Below are 21,067 nucleotides of genomic sequence, written 5' to 3'. Positions count from 1 at the left end.
GGCACACCCGCCCGCCCGAGCTCCTTACCTGTATTTGAGCTCTTCGGCACTTCTGCGCATGTGCATGAAGTACACAGCGCATGCGCAACACTCCACCAATCAGCATCAAGGAGACATCACAAGAGATAATGACATGTGCACTGCACGCATTCATGTGGTGGACGCTGGACCCCATTGCAACCGTACTGGTTGCAACGGGATACAGAAACCACCTCTGGTGTAGGGTCATATCTAAGAACAAAAAAGAATCTAGGCCAGTGTTGGCAAACCTCTTCGGCACTGAGTGCTGAAACAGGAGCCTGTGCATACCACAAACTGGAAGACCAGCCGCCCGGTGTGCATGTGCGCACCGGGAAGATGATCTTCTGGTTTCCAGCATGAGCATGCGCACTGGCCACCTATTCTTCCAGATTCCGGAGCTCCTGTGCGCTTGAAGACCAGCTGGCCGGCACGCCGGAACCTAGAAGAGCAACGGGCAATGGCTTGCGTGTCTGGAGAGATGGCTCTGCATTTCTCTTCCAGCACGCATGTCATAGGTTCGCCATCCTGGATCTAGGCAATGGAAATACAGAATGATGAGTTTTTAGGAGTAGCAGAATGTGGAATTCACTCCCTATGTACAATAGGCTGGATAGATTAATCCAAACAGTCTTAGCTTCCAGAAGAAACCAAAAATATCCCTGCTCAATGGACAATATGTTGCTCTCCCAATGTTAATCAGCTTGCAACTTATATCATCCTTACCATGGATTTAAAACTGTCAGTTAAATGTTAAACTCAGGATATTTGAAGGCTTTATTATTTTTACCATGTTTATTTATTTCTCTATTGATCCCTTGCTATTATAAATATTTTAACTTCCTAAACTGCAAATGCAATTTGATGAACATGCATACATTAAGAGCACCTGTTGATTTTCAACTACCTGAAAATTAGGATTAGGGTTGGGATAAGGAAGCCAGGCAGAACGAGAGTTTTCTTGGTATTTGAATGACCCACTAAAGACATGAGTTATTGCAGTCATGTTAAACACACAAACAGCTGAAACGGCTACACTGTTCCTTTAAAAAAAAAGAGAGAGAAAACAGATTATTTTATATAGCCAGTGAAAATTTTCTATAACACTTATACTTCTTTGCATCTCAGCTCAGAATAGATATTAAGTATGGATCATGGTTAAAGTTAGAATTTCCTAGAATGATAGTCCTGTATGATCTGGAGCAACATCTCTGGAGGCACTAAGTTGAGCAAGGTTTCTTTATAATTTAACATTATTTTATAATTAACAATCTCATGATACCTGAGACTATATATAAATTATACATTATGCAGTTACTATTCAGTACATATCACATCGCATTTTGTTGTGAACTCTACAATAAAAGTCTCCAACATTGTAACCCTTTCCTAAATTAGTTTAGCTTTTTTAAAATTACTGTGATACTGCCACATTAACTAGAATACAACATGTAGATACTTATTCCTTGAAGAATAAACCAATTACCAGTTGATTAGTTGAGGTAGCTAAACAGAAAAGTGGAGATTTAAAATCTTGCTACACATACTTTGGCAAGAAACAAAACCCATCATCATGAAAATAAGCAAGGATAAACACTCTTCTGTTTAAAACATCAAATATTTTCTTACAACAATCATTAATATATGCAAGCAGTAAGAATTATATCTTTCATTCTCAAATTATTTGCAAATTACCTAGGGTCAGCCTTTCCCAATCTTGATATCCTCCAGATGTGCAAGCTTCAGTTCCCCAAATTCTTAGCAACATCCATGCTGGCTGGGGAATTCTAGAAGCCCACACATCTGGAAGTTGCTCATGCTGGAAACTGAGTACATGTTCACAGATTCCTAGACAGCAGTATCTCTTTTGTGACAGAGCGGCTAAGTGATTCTTAAATAAATGCTTAAGTGCTAAACTACAAGTGTTTAAGATCATTTCTGCTAAATGCCTAGTTACTGAAAGGGAATACACTACACAATAGTAGCTAAGATCAGCTAAGCAAGAATTCAATACACTGAACAGCTATGAAACAAGAGCAAATGACAAGCAAATTTAGTGATAAAGGCATACATAGATTTAATTCAGCAGAATAGCAGGTTGAGTGAAATTTTAGTAATATTCATAAAACCTTTAGCTAAAGTAAGGTAAAAGATATTAAATGCAGAGTTAAAGTAGCTGAGTGAAGTATTTCCATTCTTTAATTCCTGGAATGAAATAACAAAACCATTTTTTATCTTAAAGAAGGAAACAGATAAAAGCTAGAAGACTTAATAAATATTTTAATTAACTCTAGATAAAATTGCCACATACAGTATATGCCCATAGAGAATGCACATTACTCCTAACTCGGTGCTACGCAGAGAGAACTTTGTAAAAGTAATTATTCAGATAATGCACTGGGAACCCAATTCCATATTGTTTCCTAGAGAACAGTCTGTTAAAATTATTTAATTAATTCACTTGTACTCTCTCCATACAGGCACCCTGTATTATACTAACCCAAATAAGAGTCCCAGGACTGTTCCCACTTAACAGTTTCAAATACCAGCATTATTTTCCCATTAGAGTGTGCATTGTGCATGCTTTTCAGAAGCCAGATTTTATAGCTGAGGGTCCTGCATGATATTTCTAAAAATCTGCAGTTAAACGTATCTGGGAGATTCCCGTCACTTACAGAGATCCAGATTTGATTTCACCCTTCTTTAGAAATTTATTCTTCTCCTCTTCATATGCTGGAACCTTCAAATCAGTGGTGGATTTCAAATTTTTTTAGAACCTATTCTGTGGGTGTGGCCTATTTTGTGGGCAGGGCTTGGCAGTCATGTGACCGGGCAAGTATGGCCAATCCAGTAGAAAGCTATCACACGTTGAGGAAAGAGCTTTGGGAGATCAGAGGAGGCAAGACAGAGGGGAATCCAGTAGAAAGCTATCACACGCTGGGGAAAGAACTTTGGGAGATTGGAGGAGGCAAGACAGAGGGGAATCCAGGGGAAAACTCCTGAGCTTGCCTCTGCTATCTGGTGGATTGTGCCGCTGGACCTCTCCAGCGGGCGGGGGTGAGCGTGGAGTGCGACAGGGCCGGGACAGGCATTCCGAAAGTTACTTCTGGGTCCATTTCACCATCTGGTTCTCCCGATCTGGTGTGAACCGGCAGAAACCCACCACTGCTTCAAATGCTGGAGAGCTACCTTACAGATTTGGGAGTAACAACTTATTCAATTTATACAAATTCAGAATAACTTAAATTCCAAGAACTCCTCCCCCAAGATCTGCTTGATTTATATTTCAAGGTGCTTAATGAATTGCCAGTCCATGGAAAAGTGAAAGGGCAATAAGACAAAGATATTATTTGATTCATTTTTGTGGCTATAAATGCATATTATAGTCATTATGAATCTTACAGTTATTATTTTTTGCTGCAATACACAAATGTAGATAGTTCTCTAGAAATCATAGTGTTTGAAATATGTTGACTATCAGTCATGCAATGCATAAAATCAAACTGAATTATGGAATAGGTTTATATTTCGATACAGATACATAATAAATGTATAGATTTATAGACATCCAAGCATAAAGAAAGGTAGGTAAAGAACTGAAAATAGAGCTAGTTTGGTGTAGTAGTTAAAGCATCAGCCTAGAAACTGGGAGCTTTAGTGCCACCTGAGAAGGAAGCCTGCTTGGTACCTTCAGGAAGTCTTTCTCTCCCAGCCCTAGGAAGGAGGCAGTGGCAAATCACTTTAGAAAAAAATGACTTTAAAATGGCCAGCTGGTCAGAAGGAAATAAATATACTATAGAATACCTTTGAAACTACCAAAATAATCTGGGAATTTGCCATCATTTGAATCAGGAAACTATCAATTTGCAGTGACTTCATTGGTTTCCAATTGATTTTGTTGCATAAAATTTAACATATTAGCCATTACTTTTAAATATCTTAGTAAGATTTGGCTGCTCAGATATCTGAGAAGTGGCTTGTAAGAAAAAAGGCCCTGCAATATGTCTCCAGAATCAACTGTTCATATGATTATAGCAAGATTTACTCCATCATAGCATTCATCCAGGTTCAACTACCTTTCTTGAGTGGACCGGATTCTTTCCCGAATGAATTTTATTGTGTGAACAAAACAATACTTCATAGCAGGACTTCCTCACCTATGGGTCACAGCCCACTACCAGGCCATGGCCTATTCGCAACCAGGTCCTGCGAGGGGTGCCTCAAAGGTTGCTCTTCTCTCTTCCGTGGAGCTTCAGGTTCACGGGTGCCGGCTCGCCATTTGCATAGCCCTGTTCCCCTCTACCCAACTCCCGATGCTCCAAAAGAGGAGCAGTAACAGCAGAGGCTGAGTGAGATGAACACGCCCTGCTCATCTTCAATGCGCCCTGGTCAACTTCGATGATTCACCGAGACTGTCTGCATAAGAAACCCAATCTGCTTTTGGAGCTTTGGGAAGTCTCAGTGAGTCTGAAGAAGCATGAGACCGCACATCCAAAGCAGTGACGTGCAGTGAGGTTTATGGCTGGTGAGGCAGTTCTCTCCCTCGACACCCCACTTACTAAAGCATTTTCTTTCACCCGCCTGAGCCTAAAGCAGAGGCTCGGGTGGGCTGCCGCGAGCACAGGCGGGCGAAAGAAAGTGATTTTAGTCAGTGGGGTGTCGCGGGAGAGGAGAGAATGCCTGAGCATTGCATTTATTAAAGAAAAAAAAGGAAATTTGAAGGAAAAGAGGGAGCGTGGGGTGGGGGTGGGGGGCATCAGAAACGGAGAAAGAGAGGAGGAAGAGTGAGCGTGACGCTGCAGCTTTAAACAGAATGACAGAGTTGAAGCCTCTAAAAAATGCGCCCTCTACTATGAGGCAGGAGAACTGCGTGCCTCAACTACCTCGGGATTTTTTAGGCTTTTAACCCTCGCTTAACTCTGCTTGAGCGCCTAAAAAGTTAGACTAGATGAGGCATGCAGTTCTCCTGCCTCATAGTAGAGGGCGCTTTTTTAGAGGCTTTTTTAAACAGGCAGTCATTCACGGTGTGGCAGCAGCTAGCTAGCCTAACCTCAGCACTCGCTTTTTCCCGTTTACATTTTTCTTTCCTTTTCATGATTGACAGAGGTGAGGCTGTGCCTCCCCTGCCTCCCCTGACTGCACGTCACTGCTCCAAAGGCTTGTCTTCTCCATGCCAAAAGCTTTTGCAAACGGACAAAGGCTTTGTGGGCGAGATCTTGCACTGCGTAAGGTCTTCTGTCCCTTTGCAAAAGCTTTTGGCATGGAGAAGCCTGAAGGATCTGAGATCACACCCCAAAGCCTTGTCTTCTCTCTTGCAGGCACACACAGGTGTGCATTGGCCTACCGCTTGTGCAGCCTGGTTCCCCTCTCTGCCCCAGCCAGGTCACCAAGCAGGAAAGATTGGGGACCACTGCTTCATAGGATCTTTTGTCTCCAGTTGAATGTTCTCCTACAATTCATAGTATTCATGCTGAAATCAAGGTATGTTTTCTTAACTCCTTTGTATATATATATGTATATTTAAAAAACCACATTTACTAATGGAACTGTTATCTTTGCAAATTAATTCATTAATGTGACTGATGCAAATATTTTGGTATATAATAGTCTCCATTTTTGCCAATTGCATCATTTCAAATGAAAATTCAAACAAGGAAAGCTTTTAGGTTTGAAAAACTCACATTCATCTAGCTGTCACTTTTATTCCCTTCTATAAGTGATAAATATATAATCATTTTCTACCAAAATCTTTTAACTTTTTTTTCAGTTTTGTTTTGTTTTCAAGATTGCCCACTCCTGGATATAAATAGATATCCTCCTCAAGTTAATTTTGAATGTTCTAGAAAGAAAATACTACATAAACTACATACACATTAGTGGTAAAGATCCCGTAGATTAATTCCAGTTCTGGCAGGAAGAACGTACTCTGTAATTCATTGTAGTAAAAAGGAATTTCTCCAGGGTGGGAGCAATTCAAACGCGCTTTCATGAAGGTGGTCCAAGTATCTTCCAGCAAAAATCTGCCACCAATGTCATTCTTACAAACTCGAGCAGCCCGAGAAAAAACTATTTTCCCACAGTCATGTTCCACTGCATTCTCTCGGAAGAAAAAGTAGATGAAGTTTCCGATGTCATATGAAGACACAAAATTTGGTTCTGGAATATATTTTGGAAAAAAAAATAGAGGAAAATAACTTTGCTCCCTAAATCGACTCCATCCATCTACACATGACCCTTGTTTCCTTAGGCCACGTACCTAGGATTCATGCAAGAAGCTACACTTTTTGCCCCCCTTCCAATATTTTCCTTAAATCCCAACTTTTATGTAACATTTTTTGAAATTTCCATTCATGAACTCAAGAAGTCCACTTACCTCTGTCAGTTTTATCCTGATTTCCTTTCTCCTGCCAAGATTATGTTCATTCAAATAATACCAAGATTAAACACAATAATTTAGTAATACATATATGATGAAGTAACTGTCCAAAGACTATCAATTATCTTTTTTTGTTACAGTTATCTGGACTTTTTGGTGAATTGTGGTCATTCAGACTGGAAACTCCATAGTTAAGCAATGCAGTTGTAAACTGGAATGTCATGTGACTGCGCTGACTTAAAATGACTGCTCTTAAGAGCCGAGGTGGCGCAGTGGTTAGGGTGCAGTACAGCAGGCCACTTCAGCTGACTGCTATCTGCAGTTCGGCGGTTCAAATCTCACCGGCTCAAGGTTGACTCAGCCTTCCATCCTTCCTAGGTGGGTGAAATGAGGACCCAGACTGGGTGGGGGGGGGGGGGCAATATGCTGACTCTGTAAACCGCTTAGAGAGGGCTGAAAGCGGTATATAAGTCTAACTGCTATTGCTATTGCTACAATGGCAGTCCATGCCTTTCTAGCTGCCATTGTTAAGTGAACTTCATGTGATTATTAGACATGATATCACCATTTGCAATCTCCTGCTGGCTTCCTGATTGATTCAGCTTTTTCAGAAGTCAGCAATGAAGGTTGCAAATGGCTATCACCTGATCACGCTGAATTATTCTAACCGCAAGCAGGTTGCCAAGCATCCAAATTGCAAAGGTATGGCTTTAGGGATGCTACAATGGCTGCCACTAGGACGACTGGTTGTAACTCTCCACATTCAGCATCATTGTAACTTTGAACAAGCACTGAACGAGTGGCTGCTGAATGAGGACTAATTGCATTAAGAACTAAATAAACCTATGGTTTTTTTTGTAGTATATGCCTCTTACATTTTCACAATTAACACTCAGTTGTTTTATATCTTTTCTTTATTTCTCTCCATGCCCCAATTTCATATAACATGACCAACTTTAAATCTGCAAAAATGACATCTAAGAAGTCATACTATATGTGAAGAGGCTGTGAACAAAGCAGCATTAAGTTGTAAGAATGAAGCTTTTTCCTTCAAAATAAACTACCGTATTTTTTGGAGTATAAGACGCACCGTAGTATAAGGTTTTGAAGAGGCAAATTTAAAAAAAAAGGTTTTGTACTCTGCAGATCTCCCAAAAATGGCCTGTTTTTCATGAAAACGGGCCCTTTTTAAAAAAAGGGGGGGCATGAATAGGCTTTAGGAGGCTTGTAGAATGCTCCTGGGGGGGGGGAATAAACAAAAATGGCCAATTTTTCACAAAAACGGGCCAGTTTTTTCTCAAAAAAAGGGCATACATAGCTTTTAAAAGGCTTATAGCGTGCTCCTGAGAGCTGGGGGGTGGCAAAATTGAGCAAAAAAGGCCCATTTTTCACTCATTGAAGCCCTCCTCAGCCCCCAGGAACACTCTGCAAGGCTACCTAAAGGCTCTGCACGGCCATTTTGGTGAAGGGTGCAGGGTTTCAGGAGGCAAAAAATGCTGTATTCAGTGTATAATACGCGCCCAGATTTTCAGCCACTTTTCTGAGGGAAAAAAGTGCATCTTATACTCCGAAAAATGCAGTAGTTGAAGTTCTTAAAAGAAAGCATTTCCTAACACACACACACACACACACACATATATATACATACATACGTGTGTGTGTGTGTGTGTGAGTGTGTAGGTCTCTAGTTATTCGGGTTTTCTCCCGCGTAAAATTGGAGATGTCTTGGCGACGTTTCGAAGCACCAAGCCTGAAGAAGCCTGAAGATGACGAATGAGACTTCGTCGAAACGTCGCCAAGACATCTCCAATTTTACGCGGGAGAAAACCCGAATAACTAGAGACCTACATACTAACACCCGTGAAAACCTCAGAATATATATATAGTGTCACAACCCCTGGTATGCCCCAATTATGGGAGGAAGCTAACTGCTTCCATTATCTGTCTATTGGCTCGTCACAAGAGTCCATCATGACAGAAACCCAATATTTTTACTGTTGCCTTTGTTACATTTGTTGTATTTGTGCTGATAAATAAATATATATATATGTCTCTTCCATCTACTCACCATTCAGCCACTTAGAGTTGTACTGTGCAGTCCGAAGTGGAGGGAGAATACCCAAGCTGCGATAAATTGCCGGATCTCTCCCTGGAAAGTCCATGACAGTTGCTGCATATAACTCACCGGTGCTTGCAAGGAGAGCTGTAGAATTGTGCTGAGGGCTATAAGGACAGCGTGCCATGCCACTGATCTGATCATGTGTCTCTTCCAGGTTACTTAGCTTCATCAGAATATTGGGGAGAGGAAGAATTATTACAAACTGCATGAAAGAATATGAAACCCACGAATCTTTAACATAAACTGAAGAAGTCATTTGTACATCTGTCCTGCTTTTTGGTTCAGGAACTCCTTCAGTTTTCACCCATATCAACATTGAATTAACTATTATATAACTCTAATTCTATTCTTACATTAACTATAAATATACACATATGCACACAAATAATTGGGGGGGGGAAACCCTGACTTCTAATGTGAAGAATTAAAAACGATGTCTTAAAGTACGTTCTTATTAATATAGACTTCTTACTAGCTTTAGGGCCTACAAGTTCAGTAAAGAGTTCCATATCTACAGTACACTAGATCTCATTCACCCTATACAGATTACTATTCAGAATGTTCATCACATAGGAGATCTCTACAACATGTTCACTGTTCAAAATATGCATATTTATTCATTTATTGGCCAGGTTTTGGGAGGACACTGGGAGTTGCAAGATGAAAGGTAATTGCTTCCTCCTTGTTTCCACTGCAGAAGCTCAACTCCATCCAAATTTTACAAAATATTGAAAACTATTATTTTATTAAGTGAATCCATTCACTCTTTCTATCTTATATACACACCCATTTAGCTAATCCACAGCATGAATACACATTATATCACAGCACCATTAAAGCAGTCTACTGGCATTCAAGTATTGCAGGATACGGTACCAAACATTTGAGAGAAAATCACAGTATTAAGAAGACTACATTTTTCCATTTCTGGTAGTTCCCTCTCCTTCAAAATGCCACCTATACCACAATAAGGCTTAAAAATAGCCTGAACAGTCGTAAATTAAGCTTATTTTGAAGCTTTATTATAAATGATAGGTACTCCTTACCAATATTGTAAGGTTGGACAGCAGAACCCTTCATTTTCCAGAGTAATTCCTCTTTGAAAAGTATCCCATTGTCAGAATGCTTAAAATGGTCTCAGATATTCAGATTGGGCTATTTTAAAGCCTTCCAGGACTGGGGAAATTTCTAATCTCAGATCAGCTGTAGATCAGACTCCATGAAAGAGACCATGGCAGACCAGAGAGTTTTTCATTCCAAATGTAATCAATGAAGAAATTCCTAGCTCTCTGCCATTTTGTTCCTTCAGCCATTAATAATATTTATGATTAATAATATACTAAGTGGTAATAACATTCTCAAGACTCTGTTGATATAATATTGGTAATTATAGAATGAATGAAATACTGGAAATTATGCATTATACATTGAAGTTGACAGATGGCCACCTAGTACATAATGGAAAGTATCCAATTTATTTGTATTTTTACAATAAATTCCACAATCATAGAAGTCTTCCTCCACACTTCTGTCTTACTGAATTATGAAACCTACAGGACTGTAGTGCAGATCCACTCATATTCTTACCGTCCGATTAGTGCAAATGGGTGTAAATGCATTAGTTCCACATGCAAATAATCTATCTCCACCAATCAGGAGAACACGAATATAATTCTGGCACTCTTCCTGCCAAAGCAAAATATTTTATTAGTATAATGATATATATTAGGAAACTTCTATAAAGTCAGAAATTATTTACAATTAATTCCCAATGACAGCAACACATTCCATCAATGTGTTCTGTAAGTACTAATATATCAACATATATACGGTACTTATTACAACAGCTGCTGATTATAGATTACAGCAATATTCATTGTGCAGTAAGTGTATTTGTGGATTTCTATAAAAAATAATGTTTTGCTGTCTGATGCTACTGTAAACCACTTCATTTATTACAAATGCTTAAAGATTTACATAAAATGTCAAAAATGTATAAAGGTATTTCAAACGCATGTTGGTAATATAGATGTAAAGAAGGAATATTTTACCGTCTCTGAGTGACTTAAGAGAAAGAAAAAAATTGGAAGTAAGATTTACATCTTAAATAGAAGATTCCTAAAGTGACTGTTACTGAGGACAATTCTAAATTTTTCAAAAATAATTATGGTAAAATATGGAAGGAGATAAAATTGAATTTAAAAAGTTGGTAAAAATTAATTTTTCATTAGAAAGAAGATTCTTGAAGGGAATATAAAGCCATAGTCTTTTCTTTTAGGCTTAATGGACATAGAACCTGAACAAAAATTTGGAATGTAGTTGATATATATACTGACGGTAGATATTTCTATGCACAAAAATAGAATGATATTTTAATTCCCACAATGGATGACTGGCTGGAAACACTGATGGAATTAGCAGAGATGGCTAAATTGCCTTAATTAAAGAAAAAATACAGCTAACTTTTTTTCCACTTGGAAACCACTTCTGTGTTTGAGGTGAAAAAAATGAAACTTTGACTTTAGGTTTTGCTGATTAGATAGATTTGTTATTATAGAAATGGCTAGTTTATATATCAGTGGTGGGATTCAAATAATTTAACAACCGGTTCTCTTCTCTAAGGACTATCTGGGTAGGCGGGGCTTGGTGGTCATGTGACTGGGTGGGCTTGGCCAACTCAAGGTCACTCAGGTCGATGGACGCTTCGCCTTAGCTGTTACAATGTAATAAGGGTTAACCGGAGAGGCAGTTTCTATAAGCAGGGCAATAAAGATTAGGCTAGAAACAACACCAGAATGTTTCCTTCCTGCCTTCCTTACAGGATTAGCCCTGTAAAGTGGGAAAAAACAAAAGATTTCTTCCAATAACCGGTTCTCCAAACTGCTTAGAAAGTTACCAACTGGTTCTCCCGAATAGGTGTGAACTGGCTGAATCCCACCACTGGTATATATGTAAAAGTAAAAGTTGAGGCTGTATGGTATAATCTTATTCCATTGCTCTAAAAAGATTTGGAAGTCAATGCCTTTCTTTCTTTTTTTCCCCCCTTTTATCCTACCCTTTTTTCTCTTGCCTTTTTCCTCCCTACTTTCCCACTGTTTTAATTTTTATTTGTATTTTCTATTTTAATAAACTAATACAAAAATTGAAACATAAGCCTCTTCATTTATTGTACTACACAAATTTTGTAACTGTTTGGAATTCAGGACTTTAATTCCTAAATTCAGCTTTTTCTTTTTCATATATTCTTTTATTCAACACATCTTTCTATAAACACAAATATGAAATATGAACCAACCCTAACAAGCCATCAAATAATACTGCAGAAATGTGCTGATATTAAGGGTAATTTTAAAGAAATGTTGGAGAACTTGTAAAATACCATACCATCACATAACAAACATTGTCCAGAGATCTCCTTGGCAGCATTTTGGAGGGGTAGGGTTTTCTTTTCTTTTGAGTGGTAGAGTTATATATATATATATATATATATATATATATATATATATATATATATATATATATATATATATATGTGTGTGTGTGTGTGTGTGTGTGTGTGTGTGTGTGTGTGTGTGTGTGTGTTGTATTTGTGCTGATAAATAAATAAAGGGAGACTAGTATAGATCTATTTCAAGCTATTTAGCTCTCATCAGCTAGCCATACCCTTACTGGGATTAGAACCTGTGCTGTATGGCTAGCTGATGAGAGCTAAATAGCTTGAAATAGATCTATACTAGTCTCCCTTTATTTATTTATCAGCACAAATAGAACACAAATGTAACAAAGGCAACAGTAAAAATATTGGGTTTCTGTCTTGATGGTGTCTTGTGACGAGCTGATAGACAGAGAATGGAAGCAGTAGACTTCCTCCCATATTTGGGCATACCAGGGGTTGTGACTCTAACATACATACATACATACATACATACATACATACATACATACATACATACCAGGGGTGGGTTTCTCGCCCTGTTCCAACCGGTTCGGTTGGAACGAGGCCGGCGGCGTCCTCGCGCACGCGCGCGGCGCACGCATGCATACTAGCGTCTGTGTGATGCTCCAGCTGCTCCTGGAGGATCGCGCAGGAGCTGTATGCGTCCTGCGCATAAGTGGAAGCGCAGAATTCGGCAAAACCGGGTAAGGAGCGGGCGCGGGGGGGGCTTCGCCGTTCCCGGAAGTTACTTACTTCCGGGTTCGGCGACCAACCGGATCGCAGGGACCGCCGCGAACCGGTTGAAACCCACCCCTGATACATACATACAATAGTTGTAAACTACAAGGAGTCTGTATGACAAAGGCAGTATAAGAAAATCAATCAATCAATCAATCAGTGACTCAGTTTTGCACCCAGTAGCAGCACCAAGCAGCTGATTCCATGCCAATATGAACCAGACCGTAGGGATTTGCAGAACTTAGAACTCTGTAAAATGTTTTAATGTAGAGATATTCTGGCCAAATGCCTTCCTTTGACATCCATTGCAAGATCAGATGTCTAAGTATAATCTTTATTGCCATCGTACTTAAATACAACAAAATTGGTTCAGAACAACTTGTTCCAAAGTTGGAACATTTCTGATGAAGCCGGAACAGCTTAGAATTCAGAAAGCTTTCACCTTGATTATTTCCACACCTTTATTCAATCAGCCCAATTTTTTTATCTAAAATGGGAAACTGCAGGTTTTAGAGTGAGCTTATAAACTTCAGATTACAACTACATTTATGCCAGGACCACCAAAGCACTTCCAGGTTAAAAGGATTGAACAGTGACATCACTGTTGCTCAGAAGCTGCCCAGTTTGGGGGGGGGCTCCTTTCAGTTCCCCATTAAGTCACCCCACCGATGTGGTACCCATCTATCTGCCCACAGTCTCCTGCTTTCAAACAACTGGGTCAGCAGAAGCACCCCAGGGGGTCTCAAATGCAACCCTGCCAATCATCAGTCCTAATCTCATGAACCACCATACTACTCCAGAATTTCAGATAATCTCAATGATTACATTGGGGAGGGGGGGGTATTGGGAGCTGGATATTAGCCCTAAGTGCCATTTTCAGTTGGTTTGATTTTTTTCAGTCTTACAAAAATCTGTAACCCCTTCTTCTATTCTACTGGGATGTTTCTGTTTTTGTTATTTTTTTCCTTGAAAATCCTGCGTTGTGTAGTCTATCCATTGAGTATTCTTGGCATGAAAATGTACAATAAATGTCCAAAAATCATACTAAACCCAGAAGGCAAAACATTGGGAATAACTATTTATTGCATGTAATATCGATGCGGTTTTACCATATCCAAGAGGAAACCCCTAGAAAAAAAGAAATAGTACCATTTCAGATAGAGAAAACGGATAAAGGACTTACCGTTGTTTTGCCTTTACTATAACAAGCTTTTTTAGTAGTCTCATCACAACGCCATTCCACACCCTAACATTCAAAAACATAATGATTATTTATTCACAAAACCAAATACAATCTGATATTCCCATTGAAAGAGAGTCATTTTCTACTGAAATCTACCACATTGACGTCAAATTAGAAGGAAAATCAAAAATTATGATACACCCTGAAATGAACATGCAACATATTTGCTGATTTATGGTCAAACTACACAAGATCTGGATTAACAATGTTCTTTCATTGTCCATGTTCAATTATGAAAGTCAAATTGTTTACTAAAAGAAGGTTTATGTTTGTCCTTCCAATTGTTTGATACCCACTCTTTTTCTCCTCTGATATTGGAAGTCCCACTGATACTGAACACATCCCCAGTCCTATTTTATATGTGAAAACGGCAGGCATAATGTTCCTCTTGTGCGAGAGACAAATATTACTACACTATTCTTTCCAAATTATCCCAGGACAGCTTGCAATATATGAAATCTATCAAACCATGAAAGAAAAATAAAATGAAAGTAATAGGATACACATATATGGGCATCTATAAAGTTATATGTGGGTTTTGGCCATACATGGGTCCTTAAAGATAATTGGACCATTTTTTTTTCCTGGGAAGGTATTCTTCAGATAAAGCAGCTGTTCTGAAAATATCGTTCCATTTGACAGTGAAAGGATCCAACATGAGCAGGTAAATTCAACATCCAGACAATTTTGTAATGGGTGTGTGCATATGTTTTAAGTGATTGTTATCTCAAACAATTTAGGTAAGCACCAACACTTTAAAATAGTCTTGAAAATTTTCCCCACAACTGATAGAACATTTAAAAAAAATTAAGTCTAGAAACTGCACTTTATATTACCTGCAGGAATCCTCAAATACAAGACCCATTTTTGAGATTTGCAGAAGATTAATCAGAAGATTAATAAAGTATCATCCCAATATGAGAAAAATCACCACTGGCGTAACTTAAGTGACAAGAAGAAATAGAAAATACCAATGATACATCGCTACAAATGTTTGAATGATCTTTCTTGACACCTTTTATGGTTCATCAAAATCATAGACAAGATAAAACTTGGCAGGAGTTTCATAACAAAGATGCTATTAGGAAAGCAATAATTGACAAAACTGCATTCTCGGCAAGTTCTGCAGACTGACGCAAAACCACTATATCTACCACCTATCTAAATATATATAGGGTTCTAGAAGAACAAGATTTTATCTCCTGTATTTTTATTAGCAGGGCTATTACAACAGTCTCGCTACAAAGTCAGAAGTTGATTTGATACAGATACAAGTTGTGCATTTGCCACCTGTTTGAACTCCTTGCCCCTGAAAGAGAAGTTAGTGATTGATTAGTTCTGAATACATCCTTAGGATGGCACATATAGGGCAGTTAGTCTAAATATTTTAGACTTATACCAACCTGTTCTGACCCCCTCCCTTCTCCGTCCAGGAACGAAAGCCAAAACAGACATACAAAAGAATGTTTTAATCAGTCCAAGCTCTCCTTGGCTGCAAGCCCAAAATAAACTAATAGATAAGCTCTCTAGCAGCAATTAAACAAGCTTCTCACAGCAAACCACTTATCCAAGTTGGTTTCTCTGAATCATGAACATGAATAAGAACGAGAACGTTGACTCCTGCAACTAGGGCGTGGCACAGTCCCTTTTATAATCAGGAGAGGATCTTAATCAGCATCAGCTGCTCGTAATCACCTCCTGTAGTTACTCCGTTGTTCTTTCCGTTGAGTAACCCTTCGTCTGCATGCATCCTGAAACAACTCCCAAATGTTTTCCTGAACATTCCCTTTGATCCAATGCTCTGCCGCCACCTGGTGGCCAACCAGTCTCTCCTTGCCCTGCTCGGAGTCGACACCCTGTCCAGGGTCCTCCACCTCCTCCAAGGCCGACTCATAAGACCCCTCGCTGTTGGAGTCTGGTGACAGCTCCAACACCTCCTGCCGGGCAACACCAACCACTATATGTTTGCCACCTAGAGCAATTTCTTTACCTTGAAAAAAAAATCTAAAATTAAAACCTGAATGATGCAAAATACTATCTCAAATGAGAAGTTCTACCCTTAATACCTTCTCAATTATCACTTCTGCTGTTCCAGTAATATGGGTTTGGTGGTTGTTGTTGTAGGAATACAATTCTATTCAACAGTGATCAGTTAGGTCACCCAATTTGAAGAACACTAAAATCATATTTTAGGAGCTCTCTAGCTCATATTTGTGATTTAAGAAAGACGCCAAAAATATTGTACCTATGACTACAGAACTCTCAGAATTACGATATTATAACAACTCCATACGATTTTGTATCATCCAAGATGAAATGGTGATTTGGTTTCAAATTTTGGCAAATCTATAAAGAAAAACAGCAAACATTTTTCTGGCTTGAGAAAACGATGTATCAACATATGCACTGGAAAAAGTAACAAGGAAAAGAATGTTAATCAATAACTCATGATGAGAATGCTAAGGTAGTCTAGCAATAGCAAAAACCCTAATCATACTGTAAGACTGCTACTTAAATGTTACTGTAAGAATGCCATTACTAAAGAAAAATACAGATAAAATGCATAAAGGTTTCCAAGAGCTGCCTGAGGATATGCTGAAAATACAATAACTGGAATATTGGAATGTAAGTTCCAATTTAACACGTAAGAATAAAATCTGATGGCACTCAAAACACAGTAGCCCAAATGCCAACCTTCCAGCATATCAGTAGTGACAGCTTTGAAACCAACAGCAGTTTGAATATCTTGGCAAGCACGGAAGCCTGGGGAATTCTTATTCTGTCTCTCTCTCTCTCCTTTTTTATTTAACCCCTCCAAAAATGATGACTATACAGTCAGCCCTGATGGAGGAAGGACAAAGTACTCAGTTGCTGTACGGAAAGCTGGCAAGCATGCACTGTTTATCTGGGGAGTCTTAGTGAGCCCAACAGATTTGCAAAAATATAAACAGACCTACGCTCATAGCAACCCCGTGTTCATATAGAAATGAAACTAAATCAAGACAGCCAAGATCAATCTCAAGTGAATTTTAATTGGATTCAAAAAATCTAGTTGATGTAAGAACTGGTCATCTGGAAAGTCCATCAAATATAAACCTCATAAATGCAGCTGTTACTAAATACTTTCAAACTCTTTCTCAGCTTCCATTTTTGCTAGGAGTTCCATATCTAACCACCTGATCTAGAGATTTACATAACTGGAGAGCTGTGATATTTTAGGTTAGATTCTCACATTTTTTGCTTAGGATTTTTAAAATTAATTTAACTATTAGCTTGCGTGCCAGTAGTAAGATAATGTTCTACTTCAGCCTATAGTGGAGATGAGAGGATATGAACCTCCAAATGTAGCTATACTGTAGCTTCCAAGGTCTTCCATCATGAGTCCAGTTGTCTAGAACTGCTAGAAGGCCATGATTTCCTATCAATTGTCTATTTACGTTTATTAGGACTTGTATGCCGCCCACTCGAGAGAGACTCAGGGCGGCTTACAGATAAAGCAGGGAGGGGAAACATATAAAAATTAAAAAGTACAGACATTAAAATCGCACAACATTCATAACTTAAAGTGGGGCTGGATAAATCAGCAGCCCCAGGCCTGCTGGAAAAGCCAGGTCTTAATCGCTTTGCGGAAGGCCGGGAGAGTAGTAAGGGTCCGGATCTCCACGGGGAGATCGTTCCATAAGGCCAGAGCAGCTACAGAGAAGGCCCTCCCCCGGGGAGTCGCCAGCCGACATTGGCCGGCAGATGGAATCCGGAGGAGGCCTAATCTGTGCGATCTTATAGATCTCTGGGAGGTAAAAGGCAGGAGGCGATCTCTCAGGTAGCCAGGTCCTAAACCATGAAGGGCTTTAAAAGTAACGACTAGCACCTTGAAACGTGTCCGAAGACCAATAGGAAGCCAGTGCAGCTTGCGGAGGACAGGTGTAACGTGGGTGTACCTAGGTACGCCCACAATCGCTCGCGTGGCTGCATTCTGGACTAACTGAAGTCTTTGAACACTCTTCAAGGGCAGCCCCATGTAGAGCGTGTTACAGTAATCCTATTGATTTAAATGCAAGAAGTAAAGAAAGAAACAGCCATTTAATCAACCCCTACATAATCCATGTAGTTATTTATAAGGGGAAAAACCCTATTTTTACTGCTAGTTCTGTCAACTGCATTTTATTTTCCATTTTCAATGTGTGTTGTATGTCTTCCTTTGTCTTCTGCTGTAATAAAAGACAAGTTTTAACACTGACTCATAAACTACCATGCTACAGCTGAAATCTTAGGTCTTTAATCTAATTTGTACTGTATGTGGGTGTCTGAGAGAGATGGATACCCACTGAGGTGTTATAAACTGAACTGAAAAAGTTTCAGTAAATAGAACAGGATCAACTTTCTAATGTGCAGACATCAGCAGGGGATAAAGCTTTCGTCCCTATGCTATGAAAACCTTTACTATCCAATTTCTGCAGAAGTGATGCGATAAGAACATCGGATTAGATTTTCCTTTAACAGTCACGTCCCTTTCTTTGAAACTTCTACATCAAAATCTAAGTGAACCTCATTTTGTAACAGAGAATCCATTTCCCTTCATGAAACATCACACCCTGTTAAAGTTATAACTAATTAAAATAATCAATTTAAGATTAGCATGTTTCTGAGATCAGTAGAACATCACCGACATATATTGTGCAATGTATTAATAAGATGTTAGCTGTCACAGACATTTGAGAATTTCATATCCCCATGTGGGATTGACATACCACACGACTTCAAAAGATTCTTCCCTTGACAAATGAAGGATTTAAGTGAGAATTGCAGTCTTCAGCTCTTTGCCTGCTGAGGAACCAGTTTCCATGGAGACATGGTCCACAATCTCTCATGTCAGCTTAAACAGACAGGAGCAAAAGGAGATGGATGCATCCTTTACATTTGCTTTCTAACCATGATCTGGTAATCTATAAAATCTTTGGAAGTTTTCACCTGATTCTAGTGTAAGCTCTTAGGAGCGCAAAGCAATTGCTTTGACATGACATCAGCAAAACCTTACGGGGCTGCTTTGAAACCAGAGAGGCAGCATTTTAATTGAAAACCTCTTAACTGTAACTTCCCCCCAGCCCTGCCAAAAAATGAGCAAAAACCTGGTAGATGATTTCATGCAGGTCACTTGTATGACCTTCCTTAGTTGGAAGTGAAATTTAATTTATTGGAAATAAAGATCAAATGATATTATTCAATAGGTTGAGAGCTAATATTAATGGGGAGTGGGTGACAGCACAAACATGTATGTTCTCTTTAGTATATTTTCAATTTCTACTTTAGGAAGGAAAGAGTTTGCCCTTTTGACTTTCTTCATCATAAACATCTGCTGTTTGTTGTGGAAAATAGTAGGATAATGTCTTCATTTCAGAAAGATCCAGCCCTGATTTTCCAATCCAATTACAGATCATGCTTTAAAACCGAGAGTGATTCTCGGGGATGGATTGCTCCTTTGATGCTAAGCATCATGTTAAAAGGTCTTATCAGCAAGGCTTATCCTGAGCACTAGAATAGTGCTAGGTGGTTGGTATAAGTTTTCTAAAGTGGGCTTTAGAATAAAGTAAACTCAAAAAATCTAGGTATCTCACAGTCCAGGTTCAAACATTACATTTTTCCTATCCACTTTAGAAATTTGGGTTGCCCAAAGAATCGAAGGCCCCTTTAAAGTCTCCAAAATGATGCAAACTAAGATGGACACAAGATGAGGATGAAAAGCTATGTAAAATAGCCAGATAAATTGGAAGGAAAGGAAAAACTGTAAAGGCTAGAAAAGAAACTGGTGGTGGTGAGACCCATGAAATTGATAAATGTTTCATGAGCCACAGAGTCCAAGAGCTCTAACTCTTTCACCTACTTATATAGAGTAACTTGTCATGTTAGGTTATTGTTGATTGCCATAGCCAATCATGGCTGTCCATTTGTTGCCGGCCCCCTGGTCATAAGTCGAGGACTTGCAGGTGGTCATAAGTCAAGGACTTTCCGACCAGTCACAAGTCAAGGACTTTACACCCCTCTCCTCTTGGATGGCATAGGCATAGTCAGTGAGATAGGCGGGGTGACCCCAAGCGTCTCAGTCCAGGGACGGCGGCCGAAGAGGAAGGTAAAGTTGATGGGTTCAAGGTCTCCCTGCGCGATTAGCTTGTCCAGCTCTGTGTTGACCTTGGGTCAAAACGCAAGAGGGACACGGCGGGCCTTTAGGCAGATGGGGCGATTTGGGGGTCCAAATTGAGGGAAATGTGTGATCCCTTATATTTACCCAGGGATCTGTCGAAAACATCGACAAATTCCCTGGTGATGTCACCATAGATAGGGTCGATGGAAGAGGTGGCATGGATGTCCGAGACGGTCAGTCCCAGGGCAGAGAACCAATCTAGACCTAGCAGGGTAGGCAGGGAGTTGGCTACAATGACATGGGGGGAGGGGGGTTTAGCCTCGGAAATCAACATATTCAACGAGGCAGGAAACGCTGCCTAAGACAGAGATGGAGTGCTCAAGGTAGTCTCAGAGGCTGCTGCTTGCTTCTTGTAGGCAGCTTCTGGAGATAGCAATAGCAATAGCAGTTAGACTTATATACCGCTTCATAGGGCTTTCAGCCCTATCTAAGCGGTTTACAGAGTCAGCATATCGCCCCCACAGTCTGGGTCCTCATTTTACGCACCTCGGAAGGATGGAAGGCTGAGTCAACCCTGAGCCGGTGAGATTTGAACCGCCAAACTGCAGATAACAGTCAGCTGAAGTGGCTGCAGTACAGCATTCTAACTACTGCACCACCTCAGCTCTTAGATGCCCAGGACGAGGAGTCAGAGGGTGCTCCATGCCATGATCAATCTGGAGGACCCGGTGTCTATCTCCATTCGGCATGGAGCCCCCTCAAGGCGTAGAGACAGGTGCAGCTTCTGCTTAGCTGAAGCAGGGAGTGATGAGCTGCTGATGGAGGCTGTAGGAAGCTGCAGGTCACGGCGGATGGTAAAACAGTCACTGGCTTGTTGGTTCCCTCAGCGGTTGAAACGGCCGGGCTGGAACGGTGGTGGTGTGTCAGAGCTGGTGGAAGATAAATTAGACCGGCAAACATGAGCTAAATGTCCCTTCTTGCCGCAGTGGCAGCAGGTTGCC

General features: G+C 39.9%; 1 protein-coding gene across 2 annotated transcripts in view; it reads right to left on the bottom strand.

Moving 5' to 3' along the window:
• Positions 1-21,067, bottom strand: part of SEMA5A (semaphorin 5A) — a 239,405-nt gene that overhangs the window by 69,036 nt on the left and 149,302 nt on the right. For both annotated transcript variants that reach the window (XM_032220236.1, XM_032220237.1), the window contains 5 exons: positions 13,871-13,933; positions 10,101-10,199; positions 8,463-8,676; positions 5,889-6,174; positions 926-1,061 (listed from right to left, as the gene is read on the bottom strand). In XM_032220236.1, coding sequence (XP_032076127.1) covers positions 926-1,061; positions 5,889-6,174; positions 8,463-8,676; positions 10,101-10,199; positions 13,871-13,933 — 798 coding nt within the window. The remainder of the gene's footprint in view (positions 1-925; positions 1,062-5,888; positions 6,175-8,462; positions 8,677-10,100; positions 10,200-13,870; positions 13,934-21,067) is intronic.

The sequence above is a fragment of the Thamnophis elegans genome, chromosome 6, assembly GCF_009769535.1.
Source record: "Thamnophis elegans isolate rThaEle1 chromosome 6, rThaEle1.pri, whole genome shotgun sequence".
Classification (NCBI taxonomy): Eukaryota; Metazoa; Chordata; class Lepidosauria; order Squamata; family Colubridae; genus Thamnophis; species Thamnophis elegans.
This window is presented reverse-complemented; position numbering and strand designations above follow the sequence as displayed.